The 18,613-nt window shown below is 35.1% G+C and overlaps 4 protein-coding genes and 1 long non-coding RNA gene across 6 annotated transcripts; 3 read left to right on the top strand and 2 right to left on the bottom strand.

Annotated features, from left to right (window-relative positions):
• Positions 1–32: 32 nt before the first annotated feature.
• On the bottom strand, positions 33–1,928 carry LOC104763657 (vacuolar protein sorting-associated protein 20 homolog 1-like). The gene is made up of 6 exons (XM_087499861.1): positions 1,546–1,928; positions 1,123–1,275; positions 854–1,006; positions 539–622; positions 300–441; positions 33–204 (listed from the first exon to the last, which is right to left on the bottom strand). Exons 1-6 carry the CDS (start codon positions 1,645–1,647, stop codon positions 179–181), a joined length of 660 nt encoding a protein of 219 aa, XP_087355987.1. The 5' UTR covers positions 1,648–1,928; the 3' UTR covers positions 33–178.
• Positions 1,929–1,994: 66 nt separating this feature from the next.
• On the top strand, positions 1,995–4,469 carry LOC104762533 (serine/threonine-protein phosphatase 7). Of its 2 annotated transcripts, none has more exons than XM_010485847.3 (6): positions 1,995–2,206; positions 2,670–3,089; positions 3,177–3,668; positions 3,754–3,900; positions 3,992–4,099; positions 4,193–4,469. In XM_010485847.3, the coding sequence occupies exons 2-6, from the start codon at positions 2,694–2,696 to the stop codon at positions 4,286–4,288; spliced, it is 1,239 nt and encodes a 412-aa protein (XP_010484149.1). In that variant the 5' UTR covers positions 1,995–2,206; positions 2,670–2,693; the 3' UTR covers positions 4,289–4,469. The 2 variants fall into 2 exon arrangements, with proteins under 2 accessions (XP_010484149.1, XP_010484151.1); XM_010485849.3 differs by having other exon boundaries at positions 2,020–2,206; positions 2,689–3,089.
• Positions 4,470–5,532: 1,063 nt separating this feature from the next.
• On the top strand, positions 5,533–6,259 carry LOC147923133 (uncharacterized). Its single transcript, XR_015588159.1, has 2 exons — positions 5,533–5,591; positions 5,688–6,259. It is a non-coding gene; the product is annotated as an uncharacterized LOC147923133 (long non-coding RNA).
• Positions 6,260–7,403: 1,144 nt separating this feature from the next.
• LOC104762532 (ultraviolet-B receptor UVR8) lies at positions 7,404–11,528 on the top strand. The gene is made up of 12 exons (XM_087499859.1): positions 7,404–7,871; positions 8,055–8,241; positions 8,332–8,478; positions 8,608–8,689; positions 9,107–9,262; positions 9,635–9,808; positions 10,058–10,129; positions 10,306–10,377; positions 10,471–10,589; positions 10,775–10,860; positions 10,949–11,001; positions 11,129–11,528. Exons 1-12 carry the CDS (start codon positions 7,778–7,780, stop codon positions 11,207–11,209), a joined length of 1,323 nt encoding a protein of 440 aa, XP_087355985.1. The 5' UTR covers positions 7,404–7,777; the 3' UTR covers positions 11,210–11,528.
• A 3,568-nt stretch (positions 11,529–15,096) lies between these two features.
• On the bottom strand, positions 15,097–17,487 carry LOC104762527 (amino acid permease 4). The gene is made up of 6 exons (XM_019239874.2): positions 17,211–17,487; positions 16,738–17,032; positions 16,553–16,646; positions 16,261–16,475; positions 16,047–16,186; positions 15,097–15,949 (listed from the first exon to the last, which is right to left on the bottom strand). Exons 2-6 carry the CDS (start codon positions 17,030–17,032, stop codon positions 15,293–15,295), a joined length of 1,401 nt encoding a protein of 466 aa, XP_019095419.2. The 5' UTR covers positions 17,211–17,487; the 3' UTR covers positions 15,097–15,292.
• Positions 17,488–18,613: the final 1,126 nt, after the last annotated feature.

Below are 18,613 nucleotides of genomic sequence, written 5' to 3'. Positions count from 1 at the left end.
ACAGTCTTTGACAGATGAAGGCCTGGGAAGTATTTAGTGAATGTTGACTTTCGATTAAAACACAATAGGATTCCAAATATACAAATTTGACAGTGACTTCAAGAGCAATAAAGACACACAAAAGAAAGTGCTAAAAGAATGATAAAATCCTCCGTCTTGCTGATCAGTTTCTTCTAGCTCAAGCTGGCGAAGGTTCTTCAAGAACTGCACGGGAAAGAAACAGACCAAACAAATTATGTCTTGACTCTAGTCCTTACAAGTCCTAACTAGGAGAAGAAGAAGAAGACCAAAGGATATACCTTTTGATTTAGTGACGGATTCAGCTGGTTTGATTTCCGCATTGGAAGCGACAGGTGTTTTTGTTGGCACATCCGGAAGATCCAGCTTCTCAGATTCTTCGGACTCCTTTGTAGGCACTTCAGGCATCTCATCGACGATAAGCTTTAAGCAAAACATGCATCACCAATGAGTCTCTCTATCTAGTAAAGAGAATAATAAACAAGTTTGTTTATAAAAAAAGCCATGAAACAAAACATACCTGACTTTCTAGGTTGTCAAATTCAGCTAATATATCTTCTTCATCCTCTTCTGATAGTTTCTCTCCCAATATAGCATTCAGCTCCTGATATTCAAAAATGTTATAATCATCAAACACAAAAGCTCGACTAAACGACTCAATCTAGACAGCTCAGAACAAAATGTAAAAAGAGGTAGTAGGAAGCTGCTAATGAACTTCTCTGTTTACCAGGGAATCAACAATGAAGATATTCAAATTCTAACAAAGCGGATAACATAATACTGAATCATAAACGCAACACATTAAATGATAAGATTCCAAAAGTTTTTGACTCACATCTTGATAAGCTTTAGCATCAGCAGTATCATCCATTAGTTTTTGAACATCATCAAGGTCCAACTCGCTTTGAATGGCCTTAATAGCACTATTACCCTGTTTTAAGCTCTCAAACACTGCCTTTTGTTTGCTCGTAAGTTCAATATCTGCCAACTGAAATAATTCACAAGAAAGTTTGAGAAATACGTCTCTTTGAAAAGCCATAATGAAGCATCACAAAGAGATGATGCTGGATACAAACAGAAAAGGGGGGGGGGGGAAAGAGTTACTTGTTGTTCAACATTGATGACCCACTGATCAACTTGCTTCAATAAATCTTCCTGAGTTCGTTTCTTCCTCAAAGCTAACAAAGCCCTGTCCTTTCTCTTTTCTCGGATTAAGTCTCTTGCAGCTTCCTTTTCCGCTTCAATCACTTTCTCAAGCTAAAAGTAGCCAAATTTGAGAAGATGGAGGTTGGTTAAACCAAAGAGATGAACCAAAACAAGTCAAAAGCTGGAGGCTTTTTCAATCACTACTACTAAAAACACACACAATCAAAATCATCCATTGGACAACAATTAGGATATTTTGAATGAAACAAAACAAAACAAGATGATGACAATCCATTTGATCTCAGATTCCAAAACAAGAGAAGAAGTAAAATTCGAAATTAACAAGTGAGAGAGAATTAAAAAAAAAAAAAAAAAAAAGACCTTTTGCTGATATTGACCAAGCTTGCGTCTTTGGGTTTTGAGAGATAGAGTCGCTCGATCAACCTCCGTGATCTGTGGTTTCTTCACGAACAAATTCCCCATCTTTCTTTCTTCACTTATCCGTCGACTCCAACAATTTAACACAATCAAACAATTCGACGAGCAGATTTAGCAAGATCCAGACGAAATCGATTAAGTTCTTAAATTCCCAAAATTGCTTCTCTCCAATTTCAAACCAAGTCCAATTTTTGTTGTTTCCTCTCTCTCTCCCCTTTTCAGTTTTGTCCAAAGTAATCAAAATCAGTTGAAGACGAAATACACAAACCGGACCGAGACTATCTAATTTGAGATCGAACCGACTGAACCGGATTGATTTCATCCACACTGAAAAATCAAAAACCGAAATCGAAGTAAGCGTTTTATAATAAATCTATCTATCTATCTAGGTTAGGTTAAAGTATAATAAAACCGGCCGGTTTGGGATGAGTCTGATTTGATTACTTTGGCTGGCTCGAAAACGTCATCGTTTGAGAGCATGTAGTGAAATCTAAAGCCAGACAGATCCTAAATCTTGTTCTCGACGACGGAACGGAACTCAAGGACAGCTAGGTCCAAGATCGAAGCTTGGAATCTTGTAGAATTGTCTCCACATCTTAACCCTGTGAGTCTCACTCTATTCCGAATTGTTCTTTGTTGTGTTTGGTCTTTCGGTTTTTAGTATTGATAACACTACTTTGGCATGATTCGATTGCTCTTCTCTTGAGTTTAAAGATGTACGAATATATATATATCAAGATCCAATTTATCTTCTCATGGATTGAACGATTAAAGGTTGTTGCTTTGTTTCGATTTTTTTTATATTCTAGCTCTTCAGTTAGCTATCTTCTGCTGTCTTTGATCGCTAAAAAAAAGTTCAAACTTTAATCATGTTTTGATCGCTAAAAAAGTTCAAACTTTAATTATGTCTTTGATCACCTTCCTTTTTGCTTGTTTCTTTAGTTTAATCAATACTGTGATCTGTGGTTTGAATTGATTTTATATATATATATATATATATATATATATATATATATATTGGTATTAAATACTTGCCGTTACCAATCCTTATGAATTGTGTTTTACAGTTTTAGCTTTCCATTTTAGTTTCAATGGAACCTGTTCCACCATCTCCCATTATATGGCCAAATGGAGGTGGACTCACGAACGAGTGGGTACATGGGCTTATGTCGTCTTTCGAATGGTCTTCATGGAATCTACCTCCTTCCCAGTTACCTTCACTATTGCCAGTCAACGTCTTTGATTCTCTCGTCCTCACCGCTTCCAAAATCCTCCACAAAGAGCGTAACTGTGTTCATATCAATGATCTTGATTCTGAATCCAATGTTGTTGTCGTTGGTGACATTCATGGTCAGCTCCATGACCTTCTCTTCCTATTGAAAGATACTGGCTTTCCTTGTCAAAACCGGGTTTATGTTTTCAACGGAGATTATGTGGATCGTGGTGCTTGGGGACTCGAGACCTTCCTTGTCCTCTTGTCCTGGAAGGTTAACTCTTAAACTTAATTATCTATTTTGCTAATGGTTCAAATCTTAGTTCTTTCCTAAAAGCTTATTTGTTTTTGGTTTGTTTAGGTTTTAATGCCGGATAGAGTCTACCTTCTCCGTGGTAATCATGAATCAAAGTATTGTACATCCATGTACGGTTTTGAAAGGGAAGTGCTTACAAAATACGGTGACAAGGGAAAACATGTGTACCGCAAATGTTTAGGTTGCTTTGAAGGTCTCCCTTTGGCTTCCATAATTGCAGGACGTGTTTATACAGCACATGGAGGGCTTTTCCGAAGCCCACTCTTGCCTAAGAGAACTAAGGGGAAAAAGAACCGTCGGGTAGTTCTTCTAGAACCTGAGCCGAGCTCCTTGAAACTCGGTACTTTAGATGAGTTAATGCAAGCTCGAAGATCAGTTCTTGATCCTCCTTGGGAAGGTTCAAACTTGATTCCTGGGGATGTTTTATGGTCTGACCCTTCAATGACTCATGGCCTTTCCCCAAATGAACAGAGAGGCATTGGTCTTCTTTGGGGTCCTGATTGCACAGAGGATTTTTTGAAGAAATACGAACTAAAGGTGAAACCAAACTAAAAAATATTGATACTGGTTTGTTTCCCAAATACTGATTTTGGATCAAATGTTTTACTTATTGTTGATGCAGTTAATCATCAGATCACATGAAGGTCCAGATGCTAGAGAGAAGAGAACTGGTCTTGGTGGAATGGACAAAGGATATACAATAGATCACACTGTCGAATCTGGAAAGCTTATCACTATTTTCAGTGCACCAGACTATCCACAATTCCAAGTATGTATTTTACACCTTTCGCAATTTGTATTTTCTAAAAATCATAAGATGCAGATCAAGTTAATCTTTTGTTTCTTTGTGTGTTGTGTAGGCAACAGAAGAGAGGTACAAAAACAAAGGAGCATATATTATATTGCAGGCTCCTGATTTCTCTGATCCTCAGTTTCATAGTTTCGAAGCTGTTAAACCGCGACCAAAGGTAACTAAAATTTTCACCATTCTTGTAATGAACCGGTGTGAGTTTTTTTCTTTGTGTTTTTTTGATAAATACATTCGGTTTTTAAATTTGCAGGCGCATCCGTATTATGACTTTGAAAATGTGATTGATTCTGATGATGAAATGGATAAGTCGGCTATGGATGCCAATGACGAACAACCGAATTGCTGACCAGTCTTGGAAATAGCTGAAAAGAAGAATCTTGAAATGAAGTTTTTTTTAACAGTTGTTGTGATTAATCATTATTATTTGCAGAAAGGACCATGGAAGCAAATGTAGAGAAAAGAAATGAAGAAAATCATTTGTAGGATTGACATTTATTTATTCAAGTTATGGATGGAAGATGAAGAAATACTAACCAGCTTCAGTTTCATTTAGTTCCTATTTTTTTAGTTCTTAAACGTATTATTTAAACCGAAAATTCAAATCAAAACCAAAGTAAACCGCCTTTAAGCCGGTTTGATAAAACCTAATTAGTGGTGAGATTACTCTGTTTCGATTTGAAAATGGAATGTTTGTGCTTCGGTTTTGATAAGGTGATTGGATAACAGAATCAGTATTGATTGATTTGACATTTGAAAATAAACACAGAGCCGAAGGGATGCCTCAAAGAACACGGCCATTGATGGGACTATTGCTTATCACTGGAGTAAATGCGGTGCAGACCATTTGACTTCCTCTATTTTATTGTATGTTCCTAGCAGTGTTTAAGAAAGCGGTTTAGACACCCGTCTAGCCGCCGTCTAAGCGCTAGGCATTCAGCAGACGTCTAGATAACCGCCTAAACCGTTTAAGATTATATAAATTTAATTTTAATATTTATTTTTGATTTTTAAATTACATATATTTAAATTATTATGTTTTATATCTATATACGTATTTATAAACATTTATATGTTGTTAATATAACTTAAATAAATGTATTTTCTTACTTTTGTTTATAATTTATATATTTTTTTTATAACATATATTTTTGTATAATTTTATATATGTAATACTTTATGTTGTAAACGCCTAAACCGCCTAAAAACCGTCTAGGTCCCGACAAAGCGTTCTAGGCAATGGGTCACCGCCCAGATACCGCCTAGCGCTTTCTTGAACATTGGTTCCTAGTAATCACTTTGCAATGTTCTCCAAAAGATTTTGTTTTAACTTAAGATCTTGCGGTAAGATTTTGTTCTGTTTTGTCAAGTTAGCCTAAATCTTGAGGGTGTAGAGATATCAAAACTGAGTGCTGACTGGTAGATTAGTCAAATGGAAGTTTGTGGGTCAAGTTATGTGTATGTGGGCATTATAGTTTTCCTTTGGGATCTTGACAGTACTGGAGGAATCTTATCCATGAGAAATTTCTGTGGTTAAGAAATTCTAAGTAACAAGAAAGCTTATTAAATGCCGAATAGTGTAGCAATTTGTTCAGATGAATGTATGTCTTCTTGTGAAAGACAATATGAAGTGGTGGTTGATGCTACCTATCGTATGGTTCCTCACTGCACTTTGAAGTATTTATTGCAATTTTTTCGTTTTTTTTCTCGAGTGCTAAACTAATAATGTTTTTTTTTTCTCTAAACAGAGAACGAATCTGGCAGGAGCGTGAAGCAGCTTCATTCTCAAATGGCACAAACTCAAACACATTAAAGCTACCTCTAGTATCTTATGGATGATTCGCTCCAAGGGTCTGTCACGGGGCATCTCAAGTAATTAATAAAGCTTAAAGTTAACTGTCCTGTCAACCAAATAGTTTCATCACATGATCTTCCCCATTTCATCACCGATATGGTTACAACATTTTCTGCAAATACCTGAAATGTTATCTAACCTTGACCCTTGTATCGGAATGTTGTAGAGAACCATGCACAACCCATGTGGGTGGGTGCTGGTTTTTTCCTATTGTGTACTTTGTTCATCGACAATCATCGACATGAACTCACCACAATGTTTTTTCTATTTTTATGTGCATAAAAAGTCTATAAACAGTAATTGTAGCACTTCATGTCTAGCCTAAATTATTGTAGGTGTCTAATCTTGTCTCTTTAGTAAAACCTTTCTAACTGTTTGAGTCCCGTGCTTTGAATTGTAGATGATTTCGCATGTAATCTCCACTTTAATTTTTCCACAAAACTGAATAATGACGTTTATTTCATATGATTATAATTTTAAAAGATAATGCAACAAATATGTGTGTGTGTGTGTGTGACAGTGTGAGAGAGATGAGTCGAAGCCATTTGAAAGAGGTCACAAACAAATGTCAACATTAGAGACTATCTCGATCAAGAGTTTTGTCTCGTTGACTTAAATGCCAAAATAGGACAATACATATGATGCATGTATTAGGCAATGCGCAAAAATATCTTCATTCATTTAATTTTCTTACTAAAGATGTTACAACTTGTCACTGACAAGCATATATAATGTTGGTTTTATTTCAGTTCATATAGGGTGATGAAATTGGGTCTAGTTAATTCGGATGAAACAAGAAATTCATTCATAACATATTCTTCCATATTTTAACTTCATCCGTATGTTTGTGTATTTTTAATATGTATATATGCATTTTGGATATAATATATATACTATTTTTTTTTTTTTTTGCAAAGAATGTAAATATCATTAGAAATGAAATGTTGAAGAGAAATTACAAGAGAGCACTTTACATAAAGTAACCTTGGCAAAAAAGAGAATAAAAACAAGGCTACAACATTACATATAGAGTATGTTCACTTTGAATATATAGAGAAAAGACAAAATTGAATATGTCACATTTGGATGATGATTTTTCAAGAAAACAATATTTTGATCGAGCAGTTTCTCTATACTTCCACACGTGTACATGACTAGGTTCATATGATTGTGATTATATGATCTATTCGCGTTACACGTACGTGCGAATGGGTAAAAAAACACACTTCAAAACTCAAAGTTAATAACGATATATATATGTGATGTAAAGTATGTGTCCATTGCATGTAGTTACGATGCATGCATGATGTGCTTGTGCGTAAGGGCCGATCGACTCTGATGATCAGTTACGTTTGATAAATTAAATTTGTATCCCGTACAACAAAAATCAACTGAATGCAGAATCTCATCATCAGTGAGACAATTAAAACATAAGTTATCTTATTATGGCATAATTTTCTCTCTTTAACGTTAAAATTCAAAGAGAAGAGTAAATGAATCAACAAGAAAATATATAGTTAATGCGAATGTAAATGAAACGGTTCTCAATTAAATTTTTTCTCCTTTTAAAAAGTATATATATATTTAATAAACGTTACAGGTGAGGTCCGTATTTGGATTTATTATATGAAGAAGGGACCCCCTTTTGTTAAAAGCCTGTACGACAAATAGTAAAAAAAAAAAAAAAAAAAACAAATTCACCACAAATACGGTAAAAAAAAAGGTCAAAAAATAGTGACAGGTGCAAATCTCCATCGCGCCTTTATTACTATCTACCGCTCACTCGTCAGTCGTCACTTCTCTCTCCTCTCTTCTTCTTCTTTCTTAAGAGGATAGTGAAAGAGAAGCTACAAAATTTCCCAATTTATCAAAAAAAAAAATTAGAAATTTCATACTTTTTTTTTTCTTTTTTCAAACAAACAAAAATTATAAAATCTTCTTCTTCTTCATCTGCTCGATTGAGTTTGTAACTGTTTGTGATCGATGGCGGAGGAGATGGTGGCTGATGAAGTTACGGCTCCTCCTCGTAAGGTTCTTATCATCTCCGCTGGTGCTAGCCACTCCGTCGCTCTCCTCTGTACGTCTCTCTCTCTCTCTCTCTCTACCTCTTCGCTGATTTGTCGGTTACTGATTTCTCTTGATCACACGGCTGTGTTCTTCTCGATTTCTCTTGATCTGACTGACCTTTTTTTCCCCTAACTCAGATTCTCTTGTGTTTCTTTTTAATTTAGACGAAGCCACTTGTTTTTTGATTTTGTAGCTGGTGACATTGTTTGCTCTTGGGGTCGAGGAGAGGATGGGCAGTTAGGTCACGGAGATGCAGAGGATCGACCTTCTCCAACGCAGCTTAGTGCCTTAGATGGTCACCAAATTGTTTCCGTTACCTGTGGTGCTGATCACACTGTTGCTTATTCTCAATCTGGCTTGGAGGTCTACAGTTGGGGATGGTTTGTTTCCTTTCTCTTCTTCATTCACTACTATGCTTTTGTTTCCTTCGTATGTTCTTTACCTCCCTCCCATCTGTTTTGTTTCTGCAGGGGTGATTTTGGGAGATTAGGCCATGGTAACTCTAGCGACTTGTTTACTCCTTTGCCAATCAAAGCTTTACACGGTATTCGCATAAAGCAGATTGCTTGTGGGGATAGTCATTGTTTGGCTGTGACAATGGACGGAGAGGTCCAGAGGTATTTCTATTTTTCTCTTCTTCTTCTTCTTCTTCTTCATTGCAGCTCAGCCATCTCATTTCAAGTACTTCAAGTATATTTAAGTTATAGTGTACATTGCCTTTGACACTTTTTTTTCCGTCTATAAAGTTGGGGGCGCAACCAGAATGGTCAACTTGGTCTGGGGGACACAGAAGATTCTCTAGTACCTCGGAAGATTCAAGCCTTTGAGGTTTGTGTCGCTATATATTCTTCTACTACCGTAATGTTCACATCTTTTTTGTCGTTGTAGTTTCCTGAACTTACTAGTATATTGTCTTCAGAATTTTGGGTCCATTTATGCAACTTGATAAAAAATATGACTGTTACTATTTACTAATTAAGGGTCCACATTTGGTGGAGATGTCTTCAACATCATAAAAATCAAGTTACCGAATGTAAAAGTGGTAACTATTGGCCGTCTAATAAATAGCTGCAACTATGCCTTTTACTATCTGCAAACACAGATAGAAGGTAGGACATGATCTATTTATAATTGCTCTGACTAGGTAAGTTAGAAGATGTAGTGATCGGAGACCGTGAGTTTATGTAGTTAGTTTGGTTAATCCTTTATGTTACATCCAACACTTCAAACTTGTAATGGGTGCAGGGAATACGAATCAAAATGGTTGCTGCTGGTGCAGAACACACTGCTGCGGTTACAGAAGATGGTGATCTTTATGGATGGGGATGGGGTAGATATGGAAATTTGGGATTAGGTGACCGGAATGACCGCTTGGTTCCTGAAAGAGTTACATCTGCTGCTGTAAGCTATCTGACTCTGATTCTTTATTTGTTTTCAGTACCTGCCACTTGTTTTAATCTTTCGTTTGAGATTCAGTATACATCAAATAAACTTAAGATTGTATAAACGAGCCTTGCCCTAGACAATGCACTACGCTATGCTGGTTTAGCTGTATAGATAGATGAGGTCACAAATATATGCCATCTAGTTTCACTTGCTGGGTCTCAGGGAAGGGACCATAAGACTTTTAGAATCCTTTGATCAAAGAAAAACTTATATTGTGTATTATCAGGCATTCGATATTCAGAATCTGAACAGTGGGAGACATCAAGTATAGTTCATTCATCGTCGCCTTTTTACTTTGAAACTTTTTCTGATGCTCTACAACTTTAGGGTGAGAAGATGTCCATGGTTGCTTGTGGATGGCGGCACACAATATCAGTTTCCTACTCTGGAGCATTATACACGTATGGATGGAGCAAATATGGACAGCTAGGACATGGAGACTTGGAGGATCACCTTGTTCCTCACAAACTGGAAGCACTGGGCAACAGTTTTATCTCCCAGGTTTCACTTAGACTCTATATAGCCGTCCTGAAATACATATTTGTACACCTGAATAATCCAACAGATGGGATAGCAATGATGTTTGGATTATAATTGTTCTTATTCTAGCTGTGTGAATAAAGTTGGTAAAGTTTCTGAGAGTTATTGCCTGCTGAAGAAGACTTGGCTCATTGTATATGCTTCTGCTGGTTGTGTTCGTCTGGTTCAACATCTTTTGGACTTTTTTTTTTTACTTTTCTTCTTCTTCAGATTTCGGGAGGTTGGAGACATACAATGGCATTGACTTCAGATGGAAAACTATATGGATGGGGTTGGAATAAGGTCCAAAATTTCTTGTCTTTAGTTATTATCTGGACTTTATATCAGAACACATTCATCTGGTATTTGCATTCAGTTTCTTTTATGCATGCAGTTGGATGGTAATTTAAGAAAGCAACAAAATCCGTATATCATCTTGAATAAAACAAGCATCTAATTGTCTCTCTTCTAACCTGCAGTTTGGGCAAGTAGGAGTCGGCAATAATTTTGATCAGTGTTCTCCTGTGCAAGTGCGATTTCCCGATGATCAGGTATGTTGTCGTACAATGACCAAGCAGCTTGTTACATTGTTTGTGAAACTTGGTTCTTTTCTAATGCACACATATTTTTGTGAACCTTCATAGAAAGTAGTTCAAGTCTCATGTGGATGGAGACATACTTTGGCTGTCACTGAAAGAAATAATGTGTTTGCTTGGGGTAGAGGTACAAATGGACAGCTCGGCATTGGAGAGTCCGTTGACAGGTAAAAGTGTGATCATCTAGACGCTCATAAATCTGTGTGTTCTAATTTGCATATCATGGTGTATGATCTGAAATAAGAAAGTTGGCCATCTAGATCGTTGTTTCCACCAAAATCGTTGCTTTACTATCTCATTCAATACCCAGCATTGATAATGGGAAATGGATATCTGGTTTCGTGTATAATAGGAACTTTCCAAAGATTATAGAGGCACTGAGCGTGGATGGAGCAAGGGGACAACATATAGAATCTTCTAATATTGATCCGTCTTCAGGTATTTATAGAAACACCACTTTTAACTATTCGTCAAACAATACAACAAGTGATCTAATGTTTCAATTCTTCCATGGGCTTGTTGCCAGGGAAAAGCTGGGTGTCACCTTCAGAGAGATATGCGGTTGTGCCTGATGAAACTGTAAGCTTCTTTTTTTCTTTTGTTTCTAATAAAGTTTAACCAGATGAAAGCAAGCCTTTCAAGATCTTGGATTGTTTTCAATGATTAAGTAAGTATATAAGTGATTGTTTGTGGTTTTGTTTGTTAGGGTCTAACCGATGGTTCAAACAAAGGGAATGGAGGTGATATCAGTGTCCCACAAACTGATGTCAAGCGTGTACGAATTTGAGTTTGAAACAATTCCTTTTCTTTTTTTCTCGGTTCTCTTTTACTTCGGTTGGGTTCGAAGGTTTTTCAAATGATTTCTTTTGGGTTGAGGTTTGGTCTAAAGTATGTCTATCTAGTTTGGGATTGGCTTTTTGTTGTTGTTTTTTAGTTTGTAACTTGTAATGCTTCCTTATATTGACTCTTTTTATTACATTGGGGAGTTATAAACTGTAAACCGTGTACTAGTCTCTAGTGTCGGTACTTTTTTTTCCTTCACCACAATAATGTCTTCTTCTGGTTCTCTGTTTTTCAATTCTTAAAGCTTCTGTTTTTTTTCAAAAGATGTTTTTTTTTTTTGTTTCGTATGTTTGAGATAGTTAGTGTTACGAGTATTCTAAAAATATGTGAAAATTGAAGAAAAAATTCAATATTCGTTGAGTGTTTATATAATTAAATATTTTAAATGAGTATCAAAACTAAATAAGATAATAGTAACAGTATTAACTTTATTTTAAAAAAAATTATGTATGAGTGAAAGGGAAACGAAAAAGAAAATTAAAGTTATGTATTTTTATGTAATAGTAACGGTAATACTTCAAAATCCGAAGTCAAACAAAAAAATAGAAGATCCTACATTATATTATCCGCCAACCTAGTAGTATTTTTTTTTGTCGTTAGTGAAGAAAAATTCTATTGGTTGATTAGTTGGGTGATTCTCCTCTTTGAAGCAAAACCATCCAAATTGCTCTTTTAGTGTTTCTCTTTATGTGTCGGGTTACTTTCTTAATTATTCGAAATCGATATGTCATTTAGATTCGATTCCATGCTATTACCATTTTTCAGTTCCAAGTCGCATCTTCTAAACTTTCTAATGATTCGTCATGTCTCCTCCACGAGTTTTCCATTCCCAACATTTTCTTGCTTTATTTCCCCTCAATTTTCGTAATAGATCTATACTAGTATTTTTGCAGCAGTTTTTGCTCAAAAATACTTTTTGGAAATTTTTTTACATTTAATGTATGAACTTTAATATTAGTTACCAAAAATTCAAAGTTAATTATAAGTAAGATTTAAAAAAAAAAGGAAATCTTTGTACTTCATTCAATGATTCCCTTTCATTTTTATTTAAAGTTATATTTAAATTATTTTGAATTATTCTATAATATATTTAGTTAATAAAAATTGTGATTTTTTCATGCATGTGATGTAATACAAATTTTTAAAAATGGACATCTATTACATAATTACTCAATAGATGAATAAAAAATACGGGTATAATATCCTACATCGCCTAAAAAAATTGGGCAATAGTTCAGAGTCATGCTATAAAAGAGACCAAAAAGATTCATAATACAAATGAGTAGAAAGCTTGATATATCAGACATTCAAACTTAAAAGACTTTTATTTGGTATATTCCGGTTCTTTATTTTAAAGATTTTTTAAAAGTTAAATATTATAAATATTTAGAACTTTTAAAAAGTTAAATATTATAAATATTTATATTTTATAAAAAGTATAAATATTATAAATATTTATGTTTTTCAGAAAGTTAAACTTTATAAAATGTTAAAAATATTAATAATATTTCAACTTTATAAAGTTTAAAAAACTTTATAAGTAATATAAATATTACAAATATTTCAACTTTTAAAAAAGGTCAGAAGACCTTTAAAATAATAATAATATATTTAAACTTTTAAGAAAATTCAAATATTAGAAATACTCAACCGTTTTAAGAATTCTAAGTAATATAAATATTTAAACTTTATAAGAAGCATCAATCTTATAAAATGTAAATGGTTACAACCTTAATAAATAACATATCAACTCAATCTAATATTTACAATACAAAACAATAAATATTAAAAATTAAGATTATATAGTACTGCGAGTTAAAATATCTTGGAACGGAGTTATATAGCGGGACGGGTTTTATTGATATTTATATAAATTTAAAATATCATTAAGTTGGTGTTAAACGAGTAAAACATCATTTCATTATTTTGTTAACACTATCAGTTTCCGAGAATAGACATATCTAATTAAATTGATTAATAAATATTATATAAAAAATAAATGGTATTTCAGTATTATATGGTTTAAACTTATAAATACAACTTATAATTTAAATGTTTTAGTTATAAATAATTTGTCCCGCGGTACACCGCGGGTCCTAATCTAGTTATTTATTATTAGGGATGCATGACCAAAAGCTTGGCCCTTATTTCTCCTATCAATATTATTCTTAAATGAAGTTGGCATTGGATATAACATCTTAGATTGGAGAATGTTGATGAGTGAACATCAAGGTGCTGGTGCAAACATAAGAGCTTCTCTCATAGTTCAAACTGCTTCTAGGGACTCTCGTGTTCAATCTTATATGGCGATGGGTTTCCCGGTTTGGTTGCATGAGCTCTTTAAATCTGAGAGACTTTTGTCCTCTGCTGTTTAGTGCTCCCCTTAGCATGTATCTTCCATTGACTTTTTGAATGTCACATTTTTAAATGAGAATTTTGCTGATTATGCTATGAACAGTGGCAAATATTTTAAAGAATGCCATTGTTGATATTTTCTTTTTCCGTCTGCCACAAAGCAATTGCAAGAAGACAAAAAAACCTTTCATTCATCTTACTGTTTAAAAAAATATATATATCATTGAAAAAAAAAGAAACCAATGTATGGTTTCGTAAACTGCAAACTCTCTCTCCTCTCTCTCCGCAGAATTCTTTGCTTCTTCATCTCTATCGTCTTTTCATCTTCTTCTCTATCGCTTCTTCTTCTCTAATCTCTATCATCGACAATCCGATTGAAGAGACGCCTACTTCTCTATCGCCTTCCACCATAAACATGTCTGTCATGTTGCAGATCTGACGACGATGCAGTCACTGCAACTGTCCCACCTCTGTTACACAACTTACAACAGTCAATGTATGTCCAACCATACTTTATTCTTTCGTTCTTGTTTATCCACTCTATGTGGTCATCTCAGCAGATGGACCACATACCAAAACCCACATACTTGTCCACCTAAACTACATTTTCCGTCCTTGCTTTATAACCATTTCTATCAAATCAAGTGGTTGCCCGATGGACCAGATCCTAAATCCCATAATCTTGTCTGCCGTGTTTACATCTCTTATCACTTTTCTGTCTTGTTGTCGGGTTCTAAGAATGCAACGTTGTCCACCCTGCAGGTCTTCTCACATGATGGACCACAACCCAAATTCAAGGTTCTTGTCCACCTCCAACTCCTGCAAGTATGCATTTGGTTGATCAATTATTATGTGACTTGTTTGGTCCATTCTCATACTTTGTAGGTCTGCTGAAGACGCCCGCACTAGGGATGGTCTACAACCGGTGGACATTTTCCAGCAACATGGAAAACATTTTTAACCCCAATTAATGCAATTCTAGCTTTTTCGCCCCCTACCCACAAACATCATTCTTTCGGAATTGATCATATTAAATGCGAGGACATGTTTTTTCGCAAACTACCACATTAAATGAGAAGACATATCTTCGCTTATATTCTCCTCTTTTAATGCAGGGGTACTTTCGTCATTTCCTCCATATTTAAACATAGAAACTGGCATTTTGAACAAGCCCTAAACTAAACTGACATTTCTAAAAAAAAATTTCTGCAAAATGGCATTCTTAGCCAAATTCCCTTTTTAATTTAATGGTTTGGTTCGAATAAGGTGTTGTGTTGCAACTATGTGACCACAATTCATGTATATCAATAGAATGTTCAGATGTTTTTTTAAAAAACAAATGACATCAAATCTGAGTTATTAATATATAATTTATCTGATACATAATTTTATTTATAAAGTCTCACTAGTTTGTTTTTCTTGAAATCCATATTTGGTTCACAATTTTTTTTTTTTTTTAAGTAAACAACATATTAATTTTACCTTCAGAACACATGATATATATGTATATAAATTAACGCAAGATAAAAATTATACGAAACGAAGAAACTTTTACATTATTCACATTTCCCCAAATGAAATATATATTAAAATTAGCCACCAAATTTGTATCTTTGTCTGTTGTCCTCCAACACCTTCTTCTTCAAGTACTTGAACTTCATCATGGTGTTGTTTAATAAGTAGACTTGAACGGCTTGTAAACCTTAAGGTCAAGCATTACTCCGGCGATGGAACCAACTCCTGCGACCAACGTGACCATCAAACAACCAGCGCTCAACATCTGCAAACAAACCCACTTCATACTCCATCTCTCAACCTTCCTTTGTTTTATATACATCTCCACCGGAAAATAAACCGTCAAAGGCCAAAACCCTAACGCTCCTAAAATACCGACGACGTCGTTGAAAAACGGCATAAGCATCGATATCACGGTGGTCAAAACCACAAACCCGCTCCGGTAAACCGTTCTGAAAACGTTGACCTTGTACGGTGATTTCAAACCGGGGATTCGGATTTCGTGTTCCTTGGTGACCAAGTCACTGTCGGGAAACCTAGCCGCAGCTTGTTTCTCAATAAAGGCGAAAATGGGCTGAGCAAAGACTTGGTAAGCTCCTACGAGGTGGACTACAATGGCAACGTTGGCCACGTCGAGAAGCCAAAACGGATTGTAGAAACCAAAACCGGTTAAAAGGTTTCCCGGTGCTGCATCTCCAAAAGCGGCATAGCCCATACAACCACATAGCAGGTAAAACGTCGTTGTAACGGTGATGCTGATTCTTGTGGCGTTCTTCATCGTTTTTGATTCCGCTGGAGGAGATCTTACAGTGTCCTACTCGAAAACACCACACCACCCCCACAAGATATGTCAATTTTTTTTTGTAAAAATCTTATAGTCAGACTCTTTATACTATTTCACTTTATCTTACCTGAATCTCGATAAGTACAGCAGAGTATGAGTAAGCAAAGGCAATGTCTCCAAGTGCTTGAAAGGTTCTCCATATCTTCTGTGTCTGAGTCACTGCCCCTATGCTAATCCCTGTGAGACTTCCCTTGACGACCCCATTTGCTGAAACCCATAAGAGTTAGTTAATGTCTTGTTGATTCTTGCGAAGAGTCTTAAAGAGTTTTCATTTATTTTACCTGCGACTTGAATGATTCCGAGCGCTAAACCGATTGCAGAGTATGTGAAGGACATGATCGTAGCAACAATGGAGAGCCACCAAATCTGGTCAAAATCTTTGATCTGAGAGAGCAAGATCTCGGTAACACCAAACATGATCATGTATGGATTGCTCGACATGTGACACGGGTTCTTCCCACCGCTCTCGTGGAAACAGTTGGACCTCTTGATCGCCCTGCAAAGCTCACCAAGTTTTTAAGGCTTTTTGAATCATTATTTTTAGTGCCAACAGAATGAGAAAAAGAGACTCACATCATACTTATAGATGCTGCGATTGTGTAACCTATCGTGATACCGAAGAGATTCAAATACTGAATAAGCCCACAGATCTTGAACCTAAACCCACCTGACAGGAACAGAGCATTTCAGAACAACAAAACAGAGCAAAAACAGAGCATGCACATAGGAAAACAGAGAGAAATGAATGTTGTAGATACCTAGGATTGATCGGACAGCATCCATGTAAGTATAGTTTCTCTTCCCGGAGACAGGATCTCCAGTTCTGTAGCAGTCGCTAAGAAGAGTGGAAGAGTAGTAAGTGACAAAAGAGAACAAGAACATCACAGCAGGACCTGCGATCCAACCGAGTTGACCAATGGCCCATGCAAGCGATAGAACACCAGATCCAATCACCGCCGTTATAATATGCGCACTCGCGGTCCAAACCGTCCCTGAACGTTTAAGCCGGCCATCGTCATCGAAACATTTGAAAGCTGGCCGTGGAACATCCATCTGCAGGTTTTGTAGGTATGAAATCAAAGTTATCATCAGAGGTCTCACTAGTTTTGAAATACTGTTAGTTGACTAACGACTATTGGCGGTTATATAGTTTTTATATATACAAAAATAAAACAACTTCGAGAGAGAGAGAGAGAGAGAGAGAGTAGTTGTTATATATACGACTTAGTACCTTCTCTTATGGAGACTAAGCTTTAAGACTAGGGCTATGCACAAAACTTAACCCACACAAAAAAAATGCTATGCAGAATAAGAAAGAAATACAGAGAAGAGAGAAATAAAGGAGAGAGCAGTTGCTGCTGCATTTTTGATTGTTTTTGGTTCATCACCTTTTATAAGCCATCAAAAGTGGGGAATCTTTTTTTTTTTTTCTTATAAATAATACTTTATATACATATCAGATTTGTAAAATTCGGCCACATAAGCCATACACTTTTATTTCATTGTTTTTATGATGTGGGATTTTAGAGTGGGTATTAATATTCACTCTTTGGCTAAACGTTCAATATGTATTGAGAATATTTTTCCAAATGCTTTTGTTTTCTCTATTTTTTAGTGAAAGATACGTAAAAAATATATCAAATGCTTGTGTTTACGCCTCCATACCTTTTGGATTCGATCTAATCACTCGTATTAATTAATAATGAACAAAATTCATTCTTAATTCAAATGCTTCCGAACCCTAGGTTATATTAAGTATTAATGAACATTTATATATTAGGACATCAGCTAAACTAGGTTTATTTTGTTTTTTTTATTAAATAAGGAATATATTCTGCATTACCGCATTATAATTTTGATTCATTACCAGTATTCATCGATTTCAAATTAGTATGGTCTGAAATATCTTCGAACATATATGCATAATGTATTGTAAATCATACGGTTCATGAAGAGAGGGCGATATATTTCCTTTTTAAAAAAACTTAGAATGATTTGATAGAGGTCCAGAGTATTTATCATGGATTTCGATCGGGATAATTTTGCTAATGATTTTTTTTTTTTTTTTTTTTTTTTGGTTTTAGAAGAATGATTCGTAATTAAGGTAAAACTTAATTAATGTTACAAAAAAAAAGAAAAAGTGTGTTTGATACTTGATTAATATGTACTATTAGTTGTACGAGACTTTAAGTTCCGATCGACAATAAAGAAAAGGTTATAAGTTGTCAATTGTTGATTTCGGCCACAAATATTCTTAGTTTAGACGAACAATATGTAAAGCTAAAAATGCATGATATGATATGTATAGAGAAGAGAGAATCGAATTTGTCATGCAAGTTGCTATTAATTATCCACCATTACTATTTTTTTAAGAGTATCTTTGAATACTTTATAAAAATCCTCCTTTTGAATTCCAAGATTCTTTTGTTTTTTTTTTTCTTCTTATATTCACTAGATTATTTTCTTTCTAATTTCGAGATTCATGAACGGAAAATTGTTTCGAGAATTCGAGTATATCTTTTACCTACAATACTACAAGAATTAGGTTAAGAAGTTACGTGACTCTTCTTATTTTTACACGGAACTTTGGCATCTTATTTCACCTACACGGATCTAACATTATTTAATACCGAC

This window comes from Camelina sativa, chromosome 18, assembly GCF_030686135.1.
Source record: "Camelina sativa cultivar CO46 ecotype springtype chromosome 18, ASM3068613v1".
Taxonomy (NCBI): domain Eukaryota; kingdom Viridiplantae; phylum Streptophyta; class Magnoliopsida; order Brassicales; family Brassicaceae; genus Camelina; species Camelina sativa.
Note: the sequence above shows the minus strand (reverse complement) of the source record. Positions and strands in the feature narration are given on the sequence as shown.